This window comes from Trichechus manatus, unplaced genomic scaffold (genome assembly GCF_000243295.1).
Source record: "Trichechus manatus latirostris isolate Lorelei unplaced genomic scaffold, TriManLat1.0 scaffold00114, whole genome shotgun sequence".
Classification (NCBI taxonomy): domain Eukaryota; kingdom Metazoa; phylum Chordata; class Mammalia; order Sirenia; family Trichechidae; genus Trichechus; species Trichechus manatus.
Genome location: NW_004444050.1, coordinates 6,319,302 through 6,333,032, shown reverse-complemented (window position 1 = coordinate 6,333,032; position 13,731 = coordinate 6,319,302). Strand labels below are relative to the sequence as shown.

The 13,731-nt window shown below is 42.5% G+C and overlaps 1 protein-coding gene across 1 annotated transcript in view; it reads right to left on the bottom strand.

The window, feature by feature from the left end:
• Positions 1-216: 216 nt before the first annotated feature.
• Positions 217-13,731, bottom strand: part of BLVRA (biliverdin reductase A) — a 32,162-nt gene continuing 18,647 nt past the window's right edge. Inside the window, exons 5-7 of the mRNA XM_023738318.1 lie at positions 9,832-9,939; positions 6,412-6,583; positions 217-611 (exon numbers count right to left, since the gene is read on the bottom strand). Coding sequence (XP_023594086.1) covers positions 353-611; positions 6,412-6,583; positions 9,832-9,939 — 539 coding nt within the window. The 3' untranslated portion in view covers positions 217-352. The remainder of the gene's footprint in view (positions 612-6,411; positions 6,584-9,831; positions 9,940-13,731) is intronic.

The window sequence follows — 13,731 nt, the reverse complement described above, 5'->3', positions numbered from 1 at the left end:
AGCATAGAGGCCTGTGGGGGCTGCAGTTGTCAATAGTGCAGCCATGTTTAAATGGCATATATCCCCACACTGAACCACCAATGTCCACCTCATAGGGTTATAGGGAAAAGTAAATGAAACCAGGCAAATAAGGCATTGAGCTCAGCTCAATCAAGGTTAACTACTTCCTAGTCACCACTGCATACGCCCCCACCCCCAAATATTACCCCCCCCCACAGCTCATGACAATAAGCAAATTCTGTTTACCCAAGAAAACGTGTTTAATTGTTATAATAAAGATAAAGATCAGGTCTTGATATAACAAAGCTCCAGTCTAGTGGCGAAAGTGCCACTGCCCCCACACCCCACCATTTTATTTCTCTGGGCGGCAGTGTTTCTGGATTTCCTCAGCAAGCCCCAGGCAGTGCAGGATGCGCTTCTTCTCTGCAGCCAGCTCTTTCTCAGAGAACTGGCCCAAGAGTTTTTGGACAAATATATTTTGATCTTTCAGGAAAATGTTCTTATTGATTCCTACATTGGGCACATTCTCCAGGGACCCAGACTTGAAATGGAAGCTCAAATATCTGTTGCGTTTTAGGCCAGGCCCTTTCTCTTCAGTCCATGTTAGCGGGCTACAAGGACAGAGAAATCACACGTTAGTGATCACACAGGAGCGAACACGAGGGATGCTGGCGGGCCCCTGCCCACTGACCACAGGTGCCCACTTCCCGCCCGTCCTCCCTGTGGCTGGTGCTCAGCGTGGTCTCATGGCATCCTGACTCCACCAGCCTCGGGGAGCTCTCATCGGTCACGGATGACTGTGTTTCTACCTTTACTATCAACCTTTATCTATTATGCCATCAACCAGGAGAGGTTGTCCAACGATTTTCCATGAACACCAGCTTTTATTCAGGAGTTTTACTGAGTCTCATGAATACCTCTCGGGGATCAAGATATGGGCTAAGGCAGTCCACAAACCACCTGAAGTGTTGTTTCCACCGGGACGTGCATTATCATGGAAGAGAGTTCTTATTTTATCAGATTCTCCATGAAGTCTATGACCTCAAACACAAGACAGAAAATACAAGACAGAAAATACCAGCCTCCCTCTGCTGGTTAACAAAGCACCTCCATTTCCACTTCAGATTGCTTCCCCAAGCTCATGTCAACACTCGATTTTCAGACATCTAAAACCCAACCAGGACAGACATCATTTTTCTAGACCCTCTTTCTCTGGGTTAGTCTTTTCTCTCTTCATAGCAGACAAAAACCCATTGCATTCAAGTTGATTCTGACTCATAGTGACCCTAGAGGACACAGCAGAACTGCCCCATAGGGTTTCCAAGGAGCAACTGGTAGATTCAAACTGTTGACCTTTCAGTTAACAGCCGAGCTCTTAACCACTGCGCCACTAGGGCTCCTTAGCAGACAAGGGCCTTGCTATCCGCTTAATGGAAACAGAAATAGAAACCTTCTCCCAAGCAGACTCTGACCTAAAGAGAGAACCTTCATTGGCTAACATGACAGAAAAGAGTATAAAATCTGTTTTTTTAAGAGTCTAAAAACAAAACAGCATTGATTTAAGGACTTTTTAAATTAGAAAAAAAAATCTTTAATTTTCCCACCTAAATACAAGTATCTTCAGTTTGAGAAAATCCTTTCAAATATCTGCTAATATGTATATGGCATATAGGTTTTACATAATTGTAAATTATAAAGCATAAATAATTTTTATTATGCTTCCTTTGTGGATTTTACTTTAAAATATTTTTATGAACCTATAAATATTGTTACTGTAATTGTTGTCTGCATATCATGTACAATTATATAATTTGCTTAAAATCTTTTATTATTGCCAAATATCTAATCCTCTTTCCAATTTTTTAGTTAATGTATATATCTTGCATTCGACAACTTCACATACTAATATAATTCATGTGTGTGTGTGTTTCCCCCACCCTCTTTTGCTTAGAACAAAGTCCCAGGAGAGAGGTGACTTGATGTTGGCCTCTGGATGCTTCTCTATCGTTGCTTTCCCCTCCCTTTACTGCTTCCTGCTGTCTCCTGGGCACCAGCTCTGGGACTTCCTCTCTCCCTCCCACTAAGCTGCAGTAAGTCAGTCGAGGTGGGGGGTGGGGGCAGGTTAGACCAGCGCTGCTAAGGAATGAACAGAAAGCTGCCTTTGTCCTCTTTCATTTGGGCTTGTCATTTTTGCCTCTAGAGTGGTGGGCCATAATACAGTTTAAGATTTAGGTGTGGGGTTGCAGGGAAAGGGCCCAAGGCCCTTATGCTGTTTCTGGTGTGGTAGGAAGGTCAGGTCTGCCTCCAGCTTGGGTAATGAAGGCCTCCCCTGGTGTAGCCCAGCTTACTAAGACCTACACTGGAGGGGGCCAGGACTTACCTGTATGTGCAGAAAGACAGCAGGACAGGCTTTTACAGAGTAACCTGCTGCCCCTTTTGTGGCCATTTCTACTAAAAATGTGAAAAGTCTGTTTCCTAATCATGGATTTATGTGAGGACATCAGCTGTTGGCACTTTCCTGCCAAATGAGTGGAGTAAAGCGGAGGGCAGGACCTGGGCCTCAGGCAGATGTTCCCCATTTGGATTTGGGTTTGGGCAGCAGCACTTGGCTGCAGACACCAGGACCAACAAGCCTGACAGCTTCACAGACGGCTCCTCTGCTCATCTTCCCTGTGACAACAGCCATTTGCAAATATTAGTGTTCACTCCAGCAGCAAACTGATCCTACCAACCTGGGCACTGATACTTGCAAAAGCAGAAGAGGAGTTGCTTCTCACAGCCTCGTGTCAGTGTCTGCCTGAGCCCTGGAGGAGGATCGGCAGGCACCATGCCCCCCAGCTGGCCTCCGCGGGAGAGTAAACACCTGTGCCTCTTTACATATGGGTAGCCACACAAGAGTTGGGTGGAAGAAAGGGTCCTAATGCTTATTTTTAAAAAGTTTGAGTTTGGGGTCTTAAAAGCTTGTGAGCAACCACCTAAGATAATCCACTGGTCCCACCCTGTCTGGAGAAAGGAAGAATGAAGAAAACCAAAGACACAAGGGAAAGATTAGTCCAAAGGACTAATGGACCACAACTACCACAGCTTCCATCACACTGAGTCCAGCACAACTAGATGGTGCCCGGCTACCACCACCGACTGCTCTGACAGGGATCACAATACAGGGTCCCGGACAGAGCTGTAGAAAAACGGAGAACAAAATTCAAACTCACAAAAAAAGACCAAATTTGCTGGTCTGATAGAGACTGGAGAAACCCCAAGAGTATGGCCCCCAGACACCGTTTCAACTCAGTACTGAAGTCACTCCAGAGGTTCCCTTCAGCCAAAGATTAGACAGGCCCACAAAACAAAACAAGACTAAATGGGCACACCAGTCCAAGGACAAGAAGGCAGGAGGGGACAGGAAAGCTGGTAAGGGGGAACCCAAGGTTGAGAAGGGGAGAGTGTTGACATGGGGTTGGCAATCAATGTCACAAAACAATATGTGTATTATTTGTTTAATGAGAAACTAATTTGCTTTGTAAACCTTCATCTAAAGTACAATAAAAAAATTTTTTTAAAAAAGTTTGAAAACTTCTGGTAAAATGGAAAGAACGTGGGTTTGAGTCAGTTTCCTGGCTAACTCTGGGATGTGGGGCTAATGAAACCTACCCCACCGACGTGTGAGGACTATGACAAGATATAGACAGGGCCTGGTGTGTTTTCCATGACATTCCCTTCCCACTGCTGGGGAGAAGGCGTGGTGCCAGCTTGGGGTCTGGAGACAGGCTGCCTGAGTTTGAAGTCTACGTCACCATTCATTAGCTCTATGTCCTTAGGCAAGTCTCTTAACCTTTCTGAGCGTCAGTTTCCTAGGTGATAATACTTCAGAGAGCTAGTGGAAAGATTAAACAAGTAAATCCTTGTAAAATGGCTAGGCCTTGTGCTGGCACATAGCAAGCACTCAAATATTTAGCTAATCTAAGCACTTGCATAAGTAGCTCAGTGGTAGAATTCTCACCTTCCATGCAAGAGAGCTGTCTGGATTCCCAGCCAAGCACATTATGAATAGCTACCACTCATCTGTCAATGGAGGCTTACATGTTGCTGTGATGCTGAACAGGTTTCAGTGGAACTTCCAGACTAAAACAGACTAGGAAGAAAGGCCTGACAACCTACTTTCCAAAAATCAGCCAATGTAATAAACCCTATGGATCACAATGGCCTGATCTGCAACCGATCATGAGGATGGCGCAGGACACAGCAGCGTTTCCTTCTGCTGTGCGTGGCGTCGTCAGAAGTCGGGGGCTGACTCAATGGCAGCTAAAGAACAACAACACTTGTTATCACAGGGATTTATCCTGTGATGATCACTGTCTTGCTAGTCCTTTCATTGGTGAACTTTCAAGATCACAACCCCGCTTCCTCATGCCCCTGCCATGTTCTCCTCCACACCAGTATGTTGTCTGGAGGTAACTATAATGCAAGGAACCATATCCCCTGAGACTCCTGGCAGAGACTCCTAATGTGTCAAGACAAGCTTTGGAAAAGTGTCTACTTTTAGCTGAAAGAGAATCCAGCCTGCAGACTAAGATAAGCTTTGGGAGACAGAGAAGAGGCCTGCAAACCCCAAAGCATTCTCCCAAAGTACAGTCTGAAGTTACGGCTATGTCCATAGGACAAAACGGCTTTTCTTTTTCCCATACAGTATACGCCAGCCCAGCAAGGATCAGCCTGCTCTGAAGAAGTGCGATTCAGCAAATTTTCTATTCTGGATGTCACTGAAATGATTCATGTGCGCCTAATGCTAGCCCATAAATCAAAACTCCACATTCAGGTCAGGAAACAGTAGTTAAATTAGTAACAGAAGGCATCCAGACCATCCACTACAATTTTTTGGTTTGATTCAAATGTAAGAAAATAAATAACTATTACAAACTCTAACAAAAAGCTGCTCTAACTTCATCTAAAATAGTAAATGAATTCCCACAGCTAGTTTTTTGTTTTTGTTTTTAAAACAAGGTGCAGCCACTCAAATGTTCTGGAATGTGATGGCAAAGATTAATTTTCATGCAACTTGTTCACTGCGTCAACAGATATGAGGTATTCCAAATATTCTGACTCACCTAAGGGAGCTTCTCATGTCCTTCCATATAGCATAGAGTCTTAGGATTTGAGGCAACGTAAAAACATTAACCAAGAGGTTTCCTGAGCCTCCATTTCTTCATCAATAAAAATAAATATTAATAACAAGCATATAATTTTACCTATGTCATGGTGGTGTTGAGAGATTAAAAGGGCATTTTGTGAAGTGGGACGTGCTGTGTGAGTTTAAGAAGCCGTTGGTGTGGGATCTGCCATCTCTCCCACTCTCACCCCATACATGCTTCTCTCGTGTAATACCCAGAGTCAGACTCTGCTCCCCCCTCCACCTCCCACATCATGTTCCCCAGAAACACATAGAAAAACGCTTGAAAGCCCTTACTGTTCAAATATTTTATACAGCCCAAATGCTTTTCAAGGAAAATTATGAACATGCTTTTGTTAAAAAAAAGACTTGGTATGAGAAATCACCGCCACCTGTCTGTCTGTCATACTGTGGTGGCTTGTGTGATGCTGGACGCTCTGCCACGGGTCTTTCAAATACCAGCAGGGTCACCTGTGGTGGGCAGGTTTCAGGGGAGCTTCCAGACTAAGATAGGGCTGGCAATCAATTTCTAAAAATTAGCCAGTGAAAAACCTATGGATTATGACAAAATACTGTCTGATATAGTGCTAGAAAGCAACAATGGACTCAAGCCTGCCGATGATCATGAGGACAGCACAGGACACCAGGCAATGTTTTACTGTTATATGTGGGGTCACCATGGGTCAGAGTCAACTCAGTGGCAACTCAACAACAACGAGATATAAATGTCAGAACATTTTGGGAACAGCGTGACCGTGTCATGTGATGATAAAGCTGATAAACTTTAAATTCTGGTCGCACAGAGAGATGAGTATTTGGATACATGGAATAAGCAAGCAGAGCAAAATGGTAACGGCAGAATCTAGGTGGTAGGTATATGAGTATTCACTGAAAAAACTCATCCAACTTCACTATATGTCTGAAAATTTTCATAATAAAATATTGGAAAGATTCAGGTCACAGAGGTAACTCAATTGCTACTACTAAATTTGATTATTGATTACTTGCATGACTTAGGCAACCTGCTCGAATTCTGTAAGCCTCTACTGACTTCCTGGCCAACGCGATCCGATTTGTCATACTGACCTTCCAGGCTGCACAAGTGAAATACCGGCACCTGGCCTGGAGACACAGGGCCCCTCCAGGAGATGGGCTGTGGGTCTGGCCCCATCTCCCCTCTGGATTCCTCCTCGTGAACACTCAGTCCTTAGGTCTCCTTCCCCTCATGGTCTCTCGCAACTCACCGTTTGTTCTCGGTCTCCAGGCACACAGTCATCTTCATGTACTGGTCTTCCTTTCTCTCTTCCAAAGTGGCAGACACCAGAGAAAGCTCCCCGAAGAGGGAGACCAGCCAGGTCAGGCGAGAGATGCTACTGAACGCTGGGAAACCAAACCGCTCTTCTTCCAAAGGGCCAGCTGTGGGGAATTGCAAACATGGCGGGAACAGGAAATGAGGAGTGAGCAGAAGTGGACAGGTGATCAGGAAGGTGCGACCTTGCCTTACAGGTGTGTGTGTGCAAGACTAATAACGCTGACAAAAACTTATGCGGCTAATATAAACTTTCATAAAAGCCTCACACCCTTTTTCTTGTTTGTTAAATTCCATTTTGTTAGTAAAGTTAAAACAAAACATTTTACTGGAAATAGTAGTTAATCTAGGCAAACAGGATTACAAAAAAGTTTCGGGCTCCTGATATATACATAAGGTATATAGCTACAGGAGTTCCTGGGTGGTACAAATGGTTAAGCACTAGGTTAGAACCCACCCAGAGGCACCTCGGTTTTTACAGGCCTGGCAATTTTCTTCTGAAAGGTCACAGCCATGTAAACCCTACGGAGCGTGGTACTACACTGCACACATGGGGTTGCCATAAGTTGGAATCGACTCAACAGTAACTGGTTTTTGGTTTATCTATCTATCTGTACATATGTATGTATACTACCTATACATACAAAGAAACATATACGTACGTATACACACATACATACAGGGCCCTGGTGGCACAGTGGTTAAGAGCTCGGCTGCTAACCAAAAGGCTGGCCGTTCGAATCCACCAGCTGCTCCTTGGAAACCCTATGGGGCAGTGTTACTCTGTCCTATAGGGTCACTATGAGTTGGAATTGACTCGATGGCAATAGGATTTTTGGTTTTATACACACATACATATATATATATATCCTCCTGTTATTGATTTAAAGTAGTCTTGTTCAAGAGGCAGAAAGAGTATTTTAGCTTCTCAAGTTGGTATTCTTGTAAATACCGTATAACTGTCGTGTAAATGGCAATAAACTGAAGGCAACCTGATAGCAGCGATTAACTATTTCTGCCAAGAAAAGAGATATAGGTAGTCCCTGACTTACGACATGTTACAACAAACCGCACTTAACAACCATCCTTTTTTTTTTTTTTAACGTCTTATCATTAGTACATCTTCCTGGGAGGAAGTTATGGGAAAATGCATGCAGGGGTCATGGAAAAAACTGCTGAGTTCTGTGAACATGCTCCAAGCATCTGATCAGGATAATATGACAAATGAGATTGGTGGAAAAATCATCCATATGGCAAGAATGCTGAATTTAGAACTTGATATCACCAATGTGGAACAGCTCATAGATCACGGAGAAGAGCTGACAGATCAGGACTTAATGGATTTGGAAGAGGAAAGAAATGCTGAAGAAGAAAAAAAATACTGAGGAAGAGGAAGGACAGAAGTTGTTAAAAAAAGTTTATAGTGAAAGGACTAGCTGGACAGGGGCTTCAGCTGCTTGAAAACATGGACCCAAAGGCTGATTGCTTTGCTAATAAAGTCAGCAGGCAGATTTTGGAAGCAGTGAGATGTTACCTCGAAATGTATGAAGAAGGAAAGAAAAGGATCATACAGATAACTCTAATCTTCTGACTAGAAACACCATCTCCATTCCCAGGGATAACACGACGATCCAGAAGTGGAATTATTACTGCACCTGACAAACTGCCAATGTTGTCCAACTCTTCATCAATGTTGGAGTAAATTTTTATGATCTGTGTGATTTTTTTACATACGTATGTATTTATTAAAATATGTCTGTAAATTTATATGTAATGTTTCCAACCCTCAAAGACGAAGACTGGATTTATAAAGATACTGATAATAAAAGGCAATAATAATGAAAACAAAAAAACATATGAGATATTCTATTTATGTCAAAACTGACTTACGATGGAGTTGCTGGAACAGAACCCCACTGTAAGACAGGGACTACCAGTACAGTGTTAGATGTTTTCTTAATCTTCATAATTTTATGTACAAAAGTACACCTGAAAGAGTATGTCTGAGAAATATGTTTGGTCCAGATACTGCTCCCCTCTGTGCCTAGCCCATCCTAAACAGAACCTAAATGTAAAAGATTTCATACTTGTTATACACTGCTCTGCAAGCCAAACATTTCTTACAACTTTGATACTGATTTATAGAAATTCATAATTAACAATGAGCATTTTCTAACAAAAGTTATAAATAAAAGCAAACAAAAACTAGGAGTCTCATACACAACATGGTCTAAAATCACTAGGACCTAAAAATCAAATTCACAAATGAAAGAAAGGTCCCTCTAGGCTGGTCTTCTGTCTGCGCTTGTTCTTCGGACAGAGTACTGAGCAGCCACCAGAAGTCCGAGCTACGCAGTCAGAGAGTGAGCTCAAATCTGGCTCTGCCACACCACTGCTGTGCGAACTTGGTGACACTACTAATCTCTCTAAGCTTCAGGGTCTTTATCTGTATAATGGGGCTAATAAATACCCACTGTGTAGGTTTTATCATGCTCACATACTTAGCACAGTTCCTGGTACAGAGTAATGGTTATTATTATTTGTTGCCGTAACTCACATTATATCATCATTTTCAAAGGACAAAGATGGAGTTTGAAAGGATCTGATGAGGTTCCACTGTATTTTCTGGAAACTCATGAATACATGAGTGGTTTTACCACTCACCAGGGTCAGGCCACATCAGGCCTCCTTTCTGTAATGAAAGCCCTGAGGAAAGGTAGTCCAAACACCCCGGAGTGTAGCCAGATAAAGCTGCAGGGGCAGAGTCCTTCCACACGTGACCTCAAGAGCAGGAGGCACCAGGACGCCTGATTTCCCATGGCTAATGGAGCTGCTCAGACAATGACCAACACCAAGTAAACAGCCCAGTATGTCTGCATCAAACACTGAGGTCACAGCCAAGGTTCCTGTCACTTTTTGGTTGGGGAGAGCAGGTACGCCTATTGTTTGTTCCCCAGAGAGAAGTATAAAAATGTTTTCCTCTTTGAGCACCTGTCTCCCAGTCGTTTTTAAAAAGAGAGGGCTCATGTACAATTTCCTGTGGAGAAAAACCTCCAACTTGTTAAGATTTCATGAGGGAAAATTCTGCCTGATTGGGACAGAAGCATAAATATGCTTTTAATTTCTAACACACTTTTCACCCAGGGCTCACTAAGGTATTAAATCTCATTTGCAGGAAGAATAAAATCAGATATTCTTACTGTTCACTGAAGCATGGGAAAATTAAATTAAATTGGCCCTGAGTCAGAGTCTTTAGTAGAAAGGAACCCAAACTCACATCCTAGGAAGCTGGGCCAGAACCCAAAGGCCTTCCGGCCTCTCCAGGAGGGTGAGCTGCAGCCCCGCTAAAACTGACCTGTGAAGAGGAGAGATCCTTTCAACAAGTCCTTCCCCACCACTTCTTTTTTCAGGAATGCAAACTCCTCCATCAAAAGTTCCACATGCTCCTCATGTAGGATTTTTCCTGTCATGACAAACACGAAGTAAGAAAGGCAGTTATTCAGGGACTCAAACAGAAACCTGTGCACCAATGTTCACTGCAGCATTATTCACAATAGCCACTGTGTGTGCATCAGCAGATGAATGGATAAACAAATGTGGCACCAAATACAACGCAATATTACTCAGCCAGAAAGAGAGGTGAAGTCCTGATGCATGCTATAACATGGATGAAACTTGAAAACACTATGCTGAGTGAAATAAGTCAGACACAAAGGAACAAATATTGTGTGAACTCCTATGAAATGCGGAGAGAAGGCAAATGCATAGAGACAACAGTTTATTACTGGTTACCAGGGGCTGGGGGAGGGGAAGTGCAGAGTTGCTGCTGAAGGGCACAGAGTTTCTGTCTGGGGTGATGAAAAACTTTGAGAAATGGATAGTGGTGATGACAGCAAAACATGATAAACGTAATTAATGTCCCTGAATTGTACAACTAAAAATGGTTAAAATGGCAGACTTTTTGTTACATACATGTTACTAAAAAAGAAAGAAAAAAGGTAGTCATCTTGACTTGTGGGCAGTGGTGCATCCTGGAGTCTTCCTCCAGAACAGAAGGACACAGAGCGCCCTGAACCACCCTGGGTATGGGGGAAGGACATCACCACCATACCCCTGAATACCCAGCAGCGGTGGAGGCAGTTCTAAGCTTCCAACAGAAGTGAAAACCTAACAAAGCAAGACGGCATCCACTTGTCCCTAAAGAATAGGTAGTCTCAGGGACATGTCCGAGAGCCAGCCAGATGTTAGCTTCTGTTCTGGACAGAAGGGGGCACTGCAGCACAAAAATCTAGAACATGGATAGAAAAGGGACCTTCAAGATTAAATGAGGATGCTAAAATTAGACTCTTCATTTCAAAGTGCTGGAAGAACCAGAGGATTTTTTTTTTTTTTAATGACCCAGGTTGGAGGGAGGATAAAGCCTTAATATTCATAACAAAAACTTTGGATCCTAAGAAAAAGCTGTTAACATTTTTTGTTTTTGTGATTTTTTTCATATCTAGTCCAGAAGCTTCATAAAGTACCACAACTATTTTGTGATTAAGTGCACATTAAGCGCACAGTTCTATATGCTGGAATGGTAGTTACATGGGTGTACACTGTCAAAATTCACTGAAACTCTGCACTTAAAATCTCTGCATTTTATTGTATGTAAGTTATACCTCATTTAAAAAAGACAAGGACTTACGATATTCAATATTTATTCAGGTGAGTAATATGTAATAGAATCATTACTCAAGCTTCAAGGGCCTTTGTGTAGATCTACTCAGAGCTGCTTTTGTAGATGAAAAGAAATTTGTTTCTTAGAAATCTTCATGCCAGAGGATTCTAGCTTTAAAACTAGTTCAACCATTGACGCAAGTGCTAGAGAAAGTATGCACCACTTCCTGTTTTAAATGCATCAAAGATGGGAAGCTATCCCATCTGACTGGGGTGAAGGAAGGGGCTGGAGAAACACGTTTCCTAACTCTGAGAAAGTCCAGAAGCAGAGGAAGAACAGGCCCAGGGCTGTCAACTGTGATTCATTTCATGTGTGTGTCTTAATTTTATGAAAAGGGAAATAGGATTTTTTGTTCCATTTGTGATATTTAAAATGCAGAAGTCACCCTTAACCAAGCACACTAGTCAACTACATGATACCCAATGCTGAGACTGTTTTCTATGGCACCCTAAGTAAAAATGTTGAAACAGTTACGGTTCTTAGGAAACTCTTACATAAAGTTGAGATCTCCATCTCTATAATCTGCCCCATACCAACTAGAGTGGCATGTCATTTTCTCTTCCTATGGAGAGCTTTTGGAATCCTGGGGTAGTGCAAATGGTTAACACGCTTGGCTGCTACCTTTAAAGGTTGGTGGTTCAAGTCTACCCAGAGGTGCCTTGGAAGAAAAGCCTGGCAACCTACTCCCAAACACTCAATCACTGAAAACCCTGTGGAGCTAGGTCCTACTGTGAAACACATGAGACTGCCTTCAGTGAGAGCTGACGTGGCAGCAACTGGTCTTACTGGAGAGCTTTCAATATATCTGAAGGCAGCTATCAGATCTTCCATTAGTCTTTTCGTCTTTACATCGAATATTTCAACTTCTCTAGGTATGCAGAGTCACTATTAGACTGCTGGATCCCTGTCGCATTTGTCCAAATTATCTATAACTTTTGCCATTCAAAATAATATAACATTTTAAGTATGCACAGTTGAATAAGATGACTACTTCCTGGGCTCTAAACTTCGCTTTCAACAGGTGTGTTAATACTGCTGGCTGTGAAGGTTTCTGGACGTTTGGCAGGCCCCTCAAGGACAAGGGTTATCTTTTTGTATCCCTAGTACTGAGCACAGTCTCATGTGACAGTAACCATTACGTAAAAGCTGCTAATCAATGTGTCTAGAATGAACTATGAATACCTTCCCAGAGAACAAAAGTCATTTCATGGTTAAGGGCTTTCTTCTTTTTTTAATCCATTCATGATCTATACATACCCACTCAGATTATGCTTGTTTAAGGGACTAATACCAAGGCTCCAAAATAACAGTGGTCCTTGATATTTTCTCATTAAAAAAAAAATTAAGTAAAGCCATACTTTATTCAGATTTCCTTAGTTCTTCCCCAAAGTCCTTTTTCTGTTCCAGAATCCCATCTAGGCTACTATATTACATTTAGTTGCCATGTCTCCTTAGGGACCTCTTGGGTTGAAAAGTTTCTCAGACTTCCCTTGTTGTTGATGACCTTGATGGTTTTAAGAAGTACTGGTCAGATATTTTGTAGAATGTCCCTCAATTAGATTTTGTCTCATGTTTTTCTCATGGTTAGGTTATGGGTTTTGGGAAGGAAAAACACAGAGGCAAAGTGCCATTCTCATCAAATTCTATCAAGGGTACATAGTATCAACATGACTTGTCACTGTTGATGTTGATCTCCAGCATCTGATGGAGGCGGTGTTTGTCTGGTTTCTCCACTGTAAAGTGACTCTTTTCCCCCTTCTCCATACTGACCTCTTTGGAAGTAAGTTACTATGTACTGTTCATTGTCTTTTTGAAGAAACTTATGTCGCACATTATAATTTGCTTGTTTTTTCCTTTTTTTAAATACCTGTAAAATAGGGTTTTACCATGTGTTTAAAAAAGTGGAATCATACTATAAGGACTATTTGGAAACTTTCTTACTAACAGTACATCAGGGACAAACTTCCAGATCAATAGATTTAGCTCTATACCATTCTTTTTTTTTTTAATTGTGCTTTAAGTGAAAGCTCGTAGCTCAAGTCAGCCACTCACACAAAAATCCACACACACATTGTTACGCGACCCCAGCTGCTGCTCTCCCTATACTGTGACAGCACACTCCTCCCTTCCACTCAGGACACCCGTGTCCATTCAACCAGCTCCTGACCCTCTCTGCCTTCTCATCTTGCCTCCGGACAGGACTGCCCATTTAGTCTCATGTATCTACTTGAGCTAAGAAGCACATTCTTCACAAGTATCATTTTATGTCCCATAATCTATTCTTTGTCTCAGGATTTGGCCTCGGGAGTGGTTTTTGTTTTGGGCTAACAGAAAGTCTGTCTTCCAGGATTCCTCCAGTCTCAGTCAGACAATTAAGTCTGGTCTTATACTAGAATTTCAGTTCTACACCCCAGTTTTCTCCTGTTCCATCAGGGACTCTCAGTTGTGTTCCCTGTCAGAGCGGTCACTGGTGGTAGCCAGGCACCATCTAGTTCTTCTGGTCTCAGGCTGATGGAATTTCTAGTTTATGTCGCC